This window comes from Gorilla gorilla, chromosome 6, assembly GCF_029281585.2.
Source record: "Gorilla gorilla gorilla isolate KB3781 chromosome 6, NHGRI_mGorGor1-v2.1_pri, whole genome shotgun sequence".
Taxonomy (NCBI): domain Eukaryota; kingdom Metazoa; phylum Chordata; class Mammalia; order Primates; family Hominidae; genus Gorilla; species Gorilla gorilla.
Genome location: NC_073230.2, coordinates 37505504 through 37520844, shown reverse-complemented (window position 1 = coordinate 37520844; position 15341 = coordinate 37505504). Strand labels below are relative to the sequence as shown.

At 38.5% G+C, this 15341-nt stretch overlaps 1 protein-coding gene across 3 annotated transcripts in view; it reads right to left on the bottom strand.

Moving 5' to 3' along the window:
• PLEKHA8 (pleckstrin homology domain containing A8) overlaps nt 1-15341 on the bottom strand; it is a 108097-nt gene that overhangs the window by 50372 nt on the left and 42384 nt on the right. For 2 of the 3 annotated variants that reach the window (XM_031013537.3, XM_004045246.5), the window contains exon 13: nt 12085-12146. In XM_031013537.3, the coding sequence (XP_030869397.2) occupies nt 12085-12146 (62 nt within the window). Of the gene's footprint in view, nt 1-1575; nt 7642-12084; nt 12147-15341 lie in introns of those variants that run through there. The other variant, XM_004045245.5, reaches the window with a different exon arrangement.

Below are 15341 nucleotides of genomic sequence, written 5' to 3'. Positions count from 1 at the left end.
ACTTCAGGTCTGAAAGGCACTTCCTTTCTTACCCAGTGAGGCAGATGGTGGTGGTGATTCCTCAACATATCTCATTTGGGTTTTGCTTAAGATTTGCCTATATTCAGTGTGGAACAATGACAGATAAGCTGGTCACAGTGATTGTTTGAAGGGATAGTGGCCCATTAAAATTAGTGCAAGTAAAAACGTCAAGGCAGTGTATTGTAAAGGTACAGGTTTCTCAAGAAGAGGAACTTTAGGGCAAGGAACAAGGGCCTCCAGACAGCTGGAACTAGGAAAGGGAAGCCAGCCTTCAAGGAAACTTTGCTGGTGTCCCTGGCTACTACATGATTCTGCATCAGTGCTTCTCAGTGTGCCTACACCATCCTTCCTCTCCACCAGCTTCTTCTTCTTCCTTCTCTTGCACATGGCGCAACATAGCCACCCCAGTCCCAACTCTACTTGACCCTTTTGCTCAAGCACCTACCACTCAACACTCCTGTTTCTCTCTTCTTTCAATCCCTCCCACTCTCAATTCTAATGGACTTAGCTGTTGTGTTTAAAGAGGTGGCTGGAGAGGGCTCAAGTGGGCAATAGTGGGAAGATTCCCTGAGAAGTGGGTGGACAGGACAGCTCTCCAATGCCAGTCATACATATCCGTAGGTATCCTAATATGCACAAACAAGTGTGTGAGAGGCAAAACCTGACAGGTTCAACACTACTTTGACATCAAGTGATTTAGGCAAAAAAGCGTCTGCTACAGATGTCATCTAATTAAACATACAGCCACTGAAACATTAGGCTTAGCAAATTAATCTACTAATTGTTCTGCATCTAGTGTCTCTGAAAACAGAATTAAACAAAGCCAAAGAACATAGCTACCTCTGAAAGGAGCGAGCCTTTCTCGAATGCTTAAAACACCCAGGGCAAGGCCATTCCAGAGGCTGTCTGATGCTTCAAAATGATCTTCTGTTTAGGTTTTAAACAGTTTCATAAAAATTTTGGAGCTTGGGGCTGGGCACAGTGGCTCAAGTTGTAATCCCAACACTTTGAGAGGCTGAGGTGGGCGGATCACTTGAGGCCAGAAGTTCGAGACCAGCCTGGGCAACATGGTGAAACCCCATCTCTACTAAAATTAAAAGTCAGACATGGTAGCACACGCCTGTAATCCCAGCTACTCAGGAGGCTGAGGCATGAGAATCCCTTGAACCCAGGAAGTGGAGGTCACAGTGAGCTGAGATTGTGCCACTGCATTCCAGCCTGGGCAACAGAGCAAGACTGTCTCAAAAAAAAAAAAAAGAAAAAGAAAAAAAAGATTTTGGAGTTTGGTTGCCTGGGTTTGTAGCCTGGCTCTATTCCTCCTAGCTGTGGGATCTTAGGCAAGGGGCTTCCTCAATACATGCCTCAGTTTTCCCAGCTGTAACCTGAGGATAACAACAGTACCTGCCCCATGGAGTTATTAGGAGGATGAAATGTGCTTATATTTGTAAATGGTTTAGGTTGATGCCCAGCAAGTCATGTGTGTTCCATAAATGAGACTTTTTATCGACATATTCAATTAGGCAGAAAACCACACAAAAACCTTTAAGAACTTAATACTTTAAAAATAAGTTTATTATAACTAACGAATATAAAATCTGACAGATATTTTCAAACATTTTTGCAAAACAAGTAAAACCCTCCCCTGTCACCCCTCCCCACAAGATAGAGAATAAGGACTTGGACAGAGAAACAATACAAATCTAAACATGAAACTGTCGCTCATCAGTTGGTCCCAAGAGGCTCCAACGTATTATATTCTAAGTAAAGGTCCATTAAATTAAGAGGTTAACAAGCCACTTGACACTTTTATAGTTTAACTTGCCTTCTACTCTGATTATGATGCTCATTCAAAATGCTGAGAGACAAGAACAGGTAACATTAACACTGCACGTGACAGATATTCAAAGTGCATAAATCTATGAAACCACAAACATTCATAAGAATACTAGGCATGGAATTAAACAGTGACTTAAAAATTAATCCAAGGAAATCTATGTACATTTCATTCAGCCTTTGGCATCTGGTCTATCATGTTTCTTCTTTATGTAGACATTAATTTGTTAAATCTATTAACCAGATTAAATTTATCTGAACACATTTCTCATCTGACACAGATTGTCCACAGCCAATTTCACATGAGGTAGTTGGGCTGTTTAATGACATTCTAGTGAAATTCTCATGATACTTGGGAATTATACATTAAACATGCCATGGAACTGGCTCATAGCCTTCTAGGAAACAACAGAAGTACTTCTAGAGCATCATTCCTATCAACACTGACTCCATATACACCTATAAACAGACACGCATACACAGGAGTCTGTGTGGGTAAGATCAACTTTGTAAGGGGTATAAACCATCCCAGGGTGGTTTCTGTTTGTAAGGTACAGGGAGGAAATACTGACCACACTTTAAATATATGAACTATTTAGAACAAGCAGGTTATTATTCTTACATTCTCACACAGCTTAGCTGAAAACATTTGTTCACTCTGGAACAGAAGTGATTAATACAGGAAACAAAGAATTTTGAAGACTTTTGCATTGCAGAGTAGTGGTATTTTTTTCCTTTTAATTAAAGGCTATATAAAAACAGCAGAGAAGAAAGATCAATGCATGCATCAACTGTACCAGAGAGGCACTGTTAATGACTGTTTAATCATGCCCTGGAGTGCCTGAATGCAGCAGTGCAATGAGAAATCATGCAAATGGTCACTGTACACAGGACTATTGACTGTCTGAGACAGGATGGGAATTGGGAACATTTACAGGGAAGGTCTAGTAAACAGTATATTTATGTAATTGTTGAAAGAACTCCTAATGACGTTGTAATACAGATAAACAGTCTTAAAATACCATTAGACAGCTAGTGAATTATTTTTTATGAAATGACTATGAAACCCCTGAGTAAGCAACTGCGGATTACAAAGGGACATACAGAAGTAGAACGTACTTCTAACGAAAGCATTCTATATACAATCCATAAGAATACAAATTTACCATACATAATGAAGTTTATGTAGAGACCTTACAAGATCACAAAGAGTATCTGAAGTCAGGCCCTCTAAGACCAAACACATCAGCTCAGCTAACAGAACAATGGCTAAAAATATATTTTACTTATAAATTCTACATCTAAAAATTTTAAAATTTAAAAAAGGTTGATAGATTATCTTAAAAAAAGAAATGAAACATGAGGGAGAGCTGAATACTTGTAAAACCTGTGACTAAAATCAGAAGCAACTGGTTTTAATCAGTGATTCAGAGATGCACCATTATATAACCAAGTTCTTGTAGGACATGGTAGTTTGCTAGGAAAAAAACTTAATTTTCCTCCAGGAAGTTCCCCAAATGCCTCACATCATCGTCTATTGCTCATGACCCTCTGACTCTATTTCCTTATCTGATATTTCTCCATATGTATGATTTTCACAATCAGATTAAGTTTCCTTAAAAAAAAAATCTCTTACTTCAGCTCCTCTTTCCCTCACTTCAAATTTAGTGGAGAAAAATGTACTTTACTTATTTGGTCCCTATCACATATTTTTAATTAAAAACACTTTTCTGAAAATATAAAGTTAAAAGCATCAACTTTTTGTTAATATATTTGGAAAGTAATAACCAAAAGGAGAAGAGTGCAAATTTTTTCCTGCTGCACTCCTCTAATAATCATCTTTCCTAGGTGCCCCATGTCATGTCATTCACCCGCTTTCCAGCTACAAATGCGAATATGGGCTCCTTCTTAAGAAGCTCTTGCAGTCTGGGGGTGGGGGAACAGAATCCCCACTGATCGGGCACCCAGCCCTGGGCTAAGTTGGTGCCAGATACTCTACATATGTGCTAGAAGCTGCTCCTGAGAAATGGGGCAGAACAAACATAAGTGGGGGTAGATTTGGTGTGCTGATGGCGGTACTGCTGGCAATTTTCAGTAGCAAAGAAGAAAGAAAAGCAACAATGCTGGACTATGGAGTTCAGAAATCCCTCATCATGGAATATGACATTGGGGGAAGTTTAGTAATCAGAATAACATGCAAAAAATGATAAGAAGGTGCCTCAAGCCACTACTTATACATCCTAATGAGAACTACCCTTCGAAGTCAATGTCTTGGGCCCACAGGCTCAACATTCTGTGAGAGCTCCTCTTCTGGAACTCCCTTCAGAGCTACATCAAGAGCCAATGAGAAGACCATCTTCTCCTCATAGTTACAATTTGGTTTCACTCCCAAAAGGGATCTCTCCAATTTAACATTTTTCACCAGCATTAGCTATAAGGAATCTGACTTGCTTTCAAAAGTCAAGAGACTTGCCATCATTGAAAATATTTTGTTTAATTCAACAAATACACCCTGATCCCTACAAAGTGTAAACACTGGCTTTTACCATAGAGAAAAGTACAGGCACGATGAAATTGTGTGGAAATGTCTCATAAGGGGTTAGCCTAATGTTACTTATTTGTGTCTACAATACCTAGTAGACCAATTTCCTTTTTCTTCCAGTTCTCTCTAAAGGTTATGCTAGAAAAATAATCCTAAAAATGCTTAGAGCGATGAGAACAAAGTGATTACTCTGCCAACAAAATACTAGAGTTTTCTCACCTCCTCTCACAGTAATGGTGAAAGTAAATTTAGTTGTCCCAGAAGTCTTGGAGGGCTATGGAGAGAAAGCTTTAAATATCTTTTCTCATTGCCCTCTTCTTGGAAAGTGATTACACATCAGCGCAAATTATGACTTTAACTAAAACAGAGAGCAAATACTTTAGATGTAGGAGGAAGCTCTGACTATGCCAAGGTTCAGGTTAAGCTGAATTTACTGTTTAGTATTAGGTTCAATTTCTAATTTCTAATAGTTTTATTTAAGGATCCTCAGTTCCTTAAGCAAACTTTTACACATCTTAAACAAACTTTTATACATCTTAGGCAAACGTAATATGCTCCAGTGGGGAAAATACCTATTAAAAAATATTACCCTCTTTCTACAGATGTGGAAAAAGGGTAATTGGAAAATGTAACTTATTCAAGCTATTCTGTCTGATCTGGGTTCTCAACGATCTCAGATAATATTAAGCCCCTCATTCCCAGCAAATTAAGTTGTGTACATCTAGTCACTACCTATACAATGCAAAATGGCCATGCTGAGCAGCTTTCCTTTTGTGTGTATTCAGAGTTGCGGTGGCAAACCTGAGGTATTTTCAGAGTGCTACCTCTCCAAGAGACCACAGAGTTCACCTGAGGTGACAGGGAGCACCAGCAGCTGTTTAGAATGATCACACTGCACAATTCTAACAACCACCTGGTATCATCCCCGCTAAATGGTACAATGCCTAAAACATCTTCATTCAAAGTACAAGCAAAAACTGGCTTTTTCTTTTTCCGTTTTAGGGGGCTATGTCAAGGGCAGGGACTATCCCCGAGTCCTGCCATCATATTCATACTAAGCAGAGAAGGAGATCTATACTCACTGCTCATGAGAGTGGGAGGGAAATAACACACACACACCTTGGCAAAATACAAAATAATCAACATCATTTTAATACCCCCCTTCTTTCTCCCTAGCTTTAAAACATGTGATGTTGATTTTTCAAGTTTAAGTATTTTCCAGAAGTCTTTATGTGGGCAAAATACCTAATTAATCTGAGCTAAATAAATGTTCATTTGTTTAAAGACACACAAAGGCAAAACCAATACCCCTCCCTACATAAACTTCTCTGACTAAAGAGAGAATTCTCTCCATCCTAGAGATCTGCAGCAGGAACAGCATCATCTAGAGATGATGCTCTCAACTCAACCAAGCCCCTCAAAGGACCTTCTACCCTGGATAACTACCTCATGCTGGAACTTCCCTTCCTGTTACTAGAAGGAAGTAGCCTCTAATGGGGAAGGTACCCATGGCTTCTCTCCGATGCACACTTGAGGCAGCATGGTCTACTGAGACTAGGGCCAGGGTTGGAGCATCACACTGTGCAGAAGAATGCCCACTCAGCATTATTTTATGAAACAACGTTTCTTAAGTTTTAAGAAGTTAAAGAAACTGTTTTCTTAAGTCTCATCTTTCAACTATGACACTGTCCCAAAGCTTTTGAGATTGATAAACAGCTGCATTTTGCCTGCTCTGCACTTTTGGTGATTAAACCGAGATTGATTGGTAAGCAGATTCAGAGTCATGGTCCCTGAATGCAATGCAAAGGCCTGCTGGCTGGGTGTCAATGCTGGCTCAATTAAGAATGCTGCTGAGTGAACTTGCTCCACTTCTCACTCTCCATTTAGCTATTTTATTTAAATAGCAGCCTCATCCTCTTTGAAAAAAAAAAAAAAAGGACATATCATTTAGTTCTTGAAGAAAACTGCTAATTTTGTAAACTAGAATTTAATCTAGTTGCTCTTCAATACTGTGTGCAGAAGAATCACGTGTAAAGTTTATTGAAATGCAGATTCCTATGTCCCACCAACTAGACTCTGGTTCTTTAGGCCAAAATAAGGCCTGGGAATCTGCTGTTTGAACAAGCACTCCATATGACTTTGATGCAGAGGCAGTCCAGGTCACACTTCGAAATTATCTGGCTCCTCTGCTTAAAAACTATGTGACTGTGAACAGATCCCTCAACTTCTAAACCTTGCTTTTGAAGTGGGGTAATAATCCCTTTGGATATCATTACTTGTGATGTCCAATTGAGATAATGCATGGGGAACATGCTGGTAAATGGTAGGCAGTTGGGAGGTGTCATCTCAAATGACCTGTCCCACCTCTCTCATATTCTCCCCTCCAACTTGGGGCTAGGGCACGCCATTAATCTTCTCAGAGCAACGGTTTCATGCCTGTCAGCAAGGATGGGACTCCTGTCCACATCTTCTTCGCCTCCCACAACTGCATGGTCATGTGAATGCCCTGAACATCTTTACTACACAGGCCCTTATCACTGACAGAGTTGCAGTGAAGAGGGTCCACTGAAGAACATCTAGGAACAGCAAACTCTACACAGCTTCAACAAAGCAGCTTATACTACCTCCAAATGTCTAGTCTAAGTTGGCTGAAACACTGGCTATGAATTATGGTACTTAATATGGAATTTGCTGATTTTCAGCTTGGGTTTGGGTGGCCCATTAGACTAAAATATAAAAACAATACAATACACAATAACAGCAAATTTGTTTGTTAAATCTGCTCTTATAACTTGCTGTTCAAGTCTACAGCAGCTTATCATTTGGTTTCCAGTAGGCCTGCTGAACTGAAATATATAGCACCTTGATCTTTAAACAAAACACATATGCATTTTAAAAATTATAAAAGCACTGGGTTTTGCCTCCTCCTGTCCATCCCCCCAAGTGAAGGGGTTGGAGAGGGTTGAGGCTGTTGCTGGAAATTAAGTAGGGCAACAAAACACTTTAGCACTTATTCCCTGAAGTTAGGAGGTGCTGCCCAGCAGCCATCATACCACCTCATCAGATTCCAGCCCGTGGACCTCATATAAAGTGTCCAGTATGGCCAGCTGCTTCTCCATGGCAGGGAGGTAAAGGCTGAGGTCCCTCTGCATCCCAATACTGAAAGCTTCTTTCTGGTGGTCACCTTCCTTTACGGTTAACGCGGCCACAAAATCTTCATAGGATGGAGCTGCCCTTAAAGCTAACTGCAAAAGAATAACCCATAAGAATCTGCATCAAGTCTGTCTCTCACACACTTATTTTTATGCATGTGCACATGCACACACACATACTTTCACACATACAAACAGCTGAGAAGAGCAAGAGTAAAGAAATATGACTACCCTTCTAATTTGTGGCTTCTCTAAAATTATGTTTCAAGGGCCAATTCAAATAACTTTAAGGCTAGAAGAAACAAGCATGTACTTGGGCCACCTTAAGGATAAATAATGCTATCACATCAGGGAATGCTGAGAGAGAGAGTCTGAGAAAAGCTCCCTTCTGATCCACAGTGTGATCCAGACTATTCCCCTCAAATCCTCAGAATCTATATGCATGTTGCCATCATGGTCTTTATTCCCACATGGCCTGTCTTCCAGGGCATCTCATTCTCTTATTTGTATCGCATCTCTATATATTTCTTTGCGTATCTTCTATTTTTCCCCCATAAGAATAATCTTTCCTTTGCACTCTTGAATGCTTTCTAGAAAGGAAGGGAGCTAACATTTGTTGTTTGCTTGTGCGCTGATGCTTTAACATAGTTTATTCTAGCTGATCTTTATAAGAACCCTGTACAGTTTATATCTCTATTTTATATATAAACGTCATACAGCTAATGAGTGCCAGGGCCAGGATCTGAACTTGGATCATCTCTGTGTTTTTCAACCACACCACCATACTATGCCACTTCCCTAACAGATTTCCTAGGCATCTTATCCTTCTCTTCCTTTGCGGGCCAATATTCCCTAAGCTTGCTAAAATCTGTTTTCTGGCGTTCACTAGATCTCAGCAGAGGCTTTTTGAAGAATCTTGAATTATCATTCCACAGTTGCTTTCCTGATCTTCCTTATACTTTGAAAGTCTTTGAGAATCAGACCTCCCCATTTTTGCAGTAAGAGAGTGACTGGCATTATCATGCAGTGGCTAAAGCACAGACTTAGATGAAGCAGACCTGGACTTGAATCTCAGATCTTTCACATACCAGTTTGAGGAATTTATGCAAAGTGCTTAACTTCCTAGAATCTCAGTTTCCTTATTTATAGAAGAAGACTAATACCACTTTCCTTATTTTAAGGATTAATGGGATCTGTAGGAAATGTTTAGCCCACTGCCTGGCACATGATAAATACTTAGATAATGGTCAAAGTACAAGGGAGTGGGAAAACTGAAAATGAAGAGAAGGCAGTTATCCAAAAACATAACAAAAGAAAATCTCCCAGAACTGGAGGATAGGAGTCTCCAGATTTAAAGACCTAATCAAGTGCTCAGCATAATGAATGATAAAGACCAAAAGGGCACATCATGAAATTTCAGAATGTGGGGAAAAACAATCTAAAACATCTCGAAAGGGACAAGGAACAGATTATATATAATAGAATAGGATTTCACAATAGTAACAGTAGAAGCTGGAGGACAATAGAGGAATGCCTTCAAAATTTGGAGGGAAAATGTTTATTAACCTAGAATTCTACACTCAGCCATCAGCACTCTAGAAAAAAAAGGGGAGAACCAGTAATAGAGTTCAACTGTCTAGTCTGATTGAAGAGGAAACCAAAAAGGTCAAATGAAGGCTAGTTAGTGACCAAGATGGAGGCAGCCACCTTGCCTGAAATGGCTATCAGCTCAGTAGAGTATAACTGCTGAAAGATTAAAAGGTCACTATTTGGCTGATAAATAAGTCAAATTCCTTGGATGTAAACAATGTTTCCCTCAGCAACTGAGATTAGTTAACATGAATTTGGCTCTGCAAGTTAGCATGTTAGAAAACTTATAAACCTTCCAAAGTAGGCATGACTTGGAGAGTAATAGGGTGAAAAGGCCAATCTAGCTACAGAATTAACTCCTCTATTGATAAGGCTGTTGCCAAATGCATTACATAATCTATTTTCTTAAAAACCAGCACCTTTATTGGCAATAATATTTAAAGCCTTCAAGATGTTTTTACTCTACAACCTTGGGTATATTACCTCATCACTTTGTGTCTCAGGTTTCTCTGTCTATAAGCAGGGAAAATAATGGAATCTATCTCAGGATTATGAGACTTAGAAATTTATGTATGTCAAGCACTTAAAACATCTAGTGCATGTTAAGTGCTCAAAACTGTAAACTGTGGTTGTAGTTCTTAGTATTCGACATAGCAGTTCTACTAGGAATTTATTTTGAAGAAATAAGAATTTTATTCAAAAATGCATATAAACATGCTGTTTTATTTCTAACCTGTTTTATTCTAAACTTAGAAGCAGCTTAAGTCTCTCACACAGAGGACTGAGCAAATAAATTATGATATCTCCATACTAGGAAAATATTATACAGTCACTAAAAATAGTGTTTTTTTCAAAGACTATTTTATGGCATTTAAAAATGATAATGATAGATTCTATTCAGTTGGGGGGATATAAAATTATACAAGCTAAAGGTAGAAAAAATGTATATACATATACAGAGTAAGTATACAAAATAAAGATAATTATACACATATACTATATGCATGTATAAACATCTATATTATATTTAAGTATATAAAATAGATCAATATCTAAAAGAATATGTAAATTAAAAAGCTAAGATGGTAAAATACAAAAATGTTAAAAAAGGAAAATATGGAGTTTTAATTTCTTCCCTTTCTACCATGATTTCTAAAATTTTTTATGAGTCTAAATTAGTATAATAAAGTTAAAAAGCCCTCTTAAAGACTTATGCTTTGCATCCATTAAAGTACAGGGTAAAGGAAAAAAAGATTTATGCTGATAAGTTTTCTACTATAGCTGCATTCTTATTGACAATATCTCTGGCATCATCAATATTTCAGGATTAAATTTTGCATTCTATACTGAACCCTTCCCCCCACACTTGTTTTGGGGCAACTCAAGTGTCAGGCACAAGCTAGCAATCACAATAATCACAATATTCATTCAGGGAGATCAATGACCACAGTGAGCATCCATTGCCTAAGAACTCAGTAGAGGCCTCTCAGTGATTGTGTCTTCACTGCAGAGAGCTCTAATGGAGGTAAGCACTAGCACCTTGGAGATAACAGATCTGAGTTTAGACCTGGGCTCTGACATAGCCTCACTCTGGTACTTGGGGACTGGAATTAATTGTTCTGAATTTGTAAAATAGTGGGAGTTAATCCTGAGAATTAAGATAAAGAATATGAAAGTACCTGTTAAGAATGCCTGGTACACAACAAGTGTCCAATAGCTACATTGCAGCAATTATGCTTATTCAAGGTGTATTGAAGGTAAGGGTGAGCAGTCTGTAGCTTCATTTGGTCCAGCACCTATCCCAGTGAACAGTGAATGGGATATGGAGCTTTAATCTCCATGCTTTCAAAAAATATTTCATTTTCACTAGAATCTGATTTGTTGTAGTGTACATTCTTCCCACTTTACCGGCCTCCCTAATAAAGCACGACCCAAACAGTTCTTTCTTTAGGCAAATGACGCATCCTTTACATCAGTAAAAGATACCATCTGCAAGGCTACTTTATTCCCCAACCTTCCAAAGAATGTGAGTACATTCTATGAGGTTTCCTGACATACAACTGCATGAGACTGCCTTTTCATGACTAGATTTGACTAAGACTGACCTTTTCCTGGATGGGAAGAATCACTGAGTGTATTGCTGACATAAAGGAGCCATCTACTCCTGCTATTTTATAAAGCAGGCTAAGTGACTTCCCCAGGAGACTAAGAGTCTCAGGTTTGTGTTCTTCCTAGTTAAACATGCTGGGAAGAAGAGGGTGGTGGGTAATCAGAGCCAAAATACATGAATACAAAACACCTTCACAATGAAAATAACTGGCTAAGAAGAGATTTCTAGCCCTCCTAGCCACTGGCACACCCAATACAGTTAATATTCAAGGACAAAATTCAATTAGTGAAAAAAAAATCAACTAAGACCTAAGAATTAAAAGGAATGAATACAATGGGCAGCAGAGGGAGCTATTAGGTTGACTTCATCACCTGAATGCATCATTTCCCTTCAATGATAAGTATTTAGGATCACTGCTTCCTACGTACTTCTGCTAGGATACTTAAGCTTTTTACTACCTTATCAAAAAGGCAACCACTTATGAGGCAAATCTTCACAAGGTCATTGGAATTGGCTAGAGTAATTAGAATTGGCTAGGGTAAAGCATCAACTCTTTTATTCATATTTCTTTAACAGTCTTTGCTATTCTAGACACTTTTTACTGCTGACATTTCCACACACCAAAGGCCTATAAACGTAAATGAAATAAATAATTTTGTTCTTATCCTCAAAAACAAAGCAAACAAAAACACCACACGTACACACACACACACACACACACAACTTTGTTTCTGACAATCATGACTAGATAAATAACTGGGTAAGAAGAGATTTCTAGCCCTAGCCACTGGCACACCCAATATAGTTAATAATAGGAGACAAGAAGGATCACTTACCGCAAAAACCCCTCGAACTACCCAGCCATGGTGTTGCCGCAACGTTTTACCATATGCGTTATCTTGAAAAGAAGAAAAACTCCATGAGGAACACTTTCATCAGAATTTGATGTGCTATTTGTATAATGTACTTTTTTTGTTGTTTTTAAAGAGACAGGATCTTGCTCTGTCACCTAGGCTAGAGTACAGTGGTGTGATAATAGTTGCAGCCTTGAACTCCTGCGCTCAAGTGATCCTCCTGCCTCAGCTCCACGAGTAGCTAGGACTACAGGTGTGGATGACCATGGCCAGCTAATTATTTTTAATTTTTTGTAGAGATGAGGTCTCGCTATGTTGCCCAGGCTGTTCTGGAACTCCTGGGTTCAGGTGATCCTCCCACCTTGCCCTCCTAAAGCATTGGGACTACAGGTGTGCACCACCGTTCTTGGCCATATTTGTATAATGCATAGTAGCACGATACTATTGGTATTTGGAAATTATGAAAAAATCTAATTACAAGATTTTGGACCCAAAAAATCTAAAGCAGTAAAAAAGCTTACATTGAATTTTTTTTTTTTTTTTAAAGAAACACAAATACTTCCACTGTTACTCTGGGTCAATCAATATATCTGAACTTCAGCTTATTATCATGGTGGGAAAAGGTCAATATATATAAAGAAACAAAGAGGGAAGAAAGGGTATTGAAAAATTGAGACAATACAATTAGAAATACTTTGAAATGTTTTGTGACCGTGAGCCAGTCCCTCAGCTGCCCTCTCATCTGTTTCCTCCTTTGTAAAATGATCTCTAAGATTCTTTCCAATTTTAACATTCTATTCTGGGATGCCAAATGTTTGTCCTAAATAACCCTATGACCCTGGATATACAGTATTTAAGCTAGAAACCTTCAAAAATATTTATGGAAAGAATGGCTTGAAGTTATTAAGCTAAAGTAATTGGTGAGAACTATATTAATAAAAGCCATTCATGTTTCATACTTTAATCTATAATTTTTGTCCCAATGTATTTTAAAAGGAGATTTTGAAACTGGCATATCATAATTTTAATTATGAAAAAAATCCCAAGAACCAGATGGATGCATTTTATGCAAAGGATGCATTCCTGAAATTTGAATAATTCAATATATGCAAAATTCAAAACTGATTTCTCCACAGGATTAAATGCATTCTCAGGAGGCACAGATCTACATCACCATGGTGCATTTTTATTTCAATGTTCCACTTTATTTCCTAAGCATCATCTCCAGTAGCAACAGAGCACTCATTTCTAAATTAACAGCACAGTGTACCATGGGGGCTATTTGACCTTCTTCATGTTTCTCCATATCTAAATTCTATTCCAAGCATATTTATTTTCATGTGCTAGTTTCAGCACCAGCACAAGTACTACCACCATTTCATGAATGCTTAGTGTGACATTCTAAGGCTACAAAAATATTTTCAATTCTAACAAGAGAAGATGTTAAAATAACAGATAAACAGACACTAAAACCACAAGTACAAGTTCCTATGCAGTGAAAAGCAACGTGGTTCACAGGACATTGCCAAGGGAAGTCAGGTATTTATTTGCATTTTACTGGCCAAAATGGCACTGCCATGTGGCTACAGCTTCAACCCAGTTTACAATCAACTCAAGCCTTCCAGCTTTGAAATTGTGTCATTCTAGTCAACTTTATTTTAAAATTGGAGTGAGGCTTTATTAATACTTTTAGTATATCCTACTATTTCAATTTTACATATTCAAATTTTCACAAAATGCAATTATATGTTATATAAAATATATACTCAATACATATTGCAATATATTTTATATAAAAGACTGTACATGTGAAATAGAACAACAGATTCCTTTGGCTCTCTAAAGCTTAGGAATGTTGGAATGCCAGTATCCAGTGTGTTAAAGCTAAAGCAGAAGCAGTAAGTGATAATTAATACATTCAAGTATGAAGAAGACTCTTAGAGCCTAAAGGAGAACCCAAAATTAAACTTTTTTCTTAGGAGAACAGTCTGAGTAAACTAGGGCATGATCAAAGATACATGTCTTCAATGTAAACCAAACAAAACGTAGGTGATTCTCTGTAAGAAGACATGGCATCAGGGAAATTTCAGATGGCATACAAGACCTTAGTGAGGATATCCTGAGAAATGTGAAGAAAGGGGTTGCTGATTCACAAAGCATACAGTACAGATGGGCAGAGAATACTAGGTACAGCCTCTGATAAAAACCAGCAAGACAACCAAATTTTCAACCATTTGAGCAGCCATCTGGGCTGGCAAGAGGGTGTACAGGTCCATGGAAAACATCCTGAGGTAAGTTACCAAGGTAAGATACTGTGAATCCTTTCTTTCTTGTGTCGGTATTCCATGCAGGGCATTAAATGCCATTATAAATAAAGAAATACCATTAAAATCTGCTGGTGGATATCTACCATGAACACCTGCTCTATTCAACAAGAATTCAGGGCAAGTCTACCACACAGTAGTATCTTTAGGTGATTTAAATTCAGTCAATTCCCTGTCCTCAAGAAGTTGATGGTTTATAGAAGAGCCAGTCATTTAACAATCATTATTGTATAAGTCAATAACTGCTAGAGTAGCTATCTGTATGCAGTGCTACAGGAACAGTAAGAAGGGAGAAACTAATCCAGCCTGGGTTGGGGGTGAGGCGTGTGGACACAAAGAATTCTCAGAAGGAATCCCGAAGGCTGGGTAGGGTAGAGAGCAGAGTGGTAGATGGTGCGGCAGACAGAGCGAGCATCACAGCGTTGTGAGAGCTCATGGCATGCTGGGCGATGGTGAGCAAAATTCATTGGATCTGAAGAACACCAGGGCTTGCAAACTGGGTTGGGCCAAATTGTGAGGACCTTTATCCATCATGTCAAAGATTCTGATCTTCCACCTAAGGCACAGTGGAAGTTTTGAAAAATATAACATTTATCGCTTTTTTTGGGTTTCACGATTGATGTCCGTTGTTGAAAATAAGGAAAATATTTTAAAAGGAGAGAACTAAAGAAACCTATAATCCTTTCTCCCAGAGATAACCACAGTGGGTATTCTGGAAAAATATTCTCTTAGTTTTTTCCCCCTGTACAGAGAACATTACCTTCTTCTGTCAGCAAAGTCATGATCATTCTGATTCAGAATTGTGGTAGGGAAGTAACAAGTTGAAATTCACACTTCTTTACAGTCTGTAGCAAATAACAGCTATCCTGGTGCCTGAGCCTCCAGCTCCAAGGCCCACCTGGCTAGACAGACTGC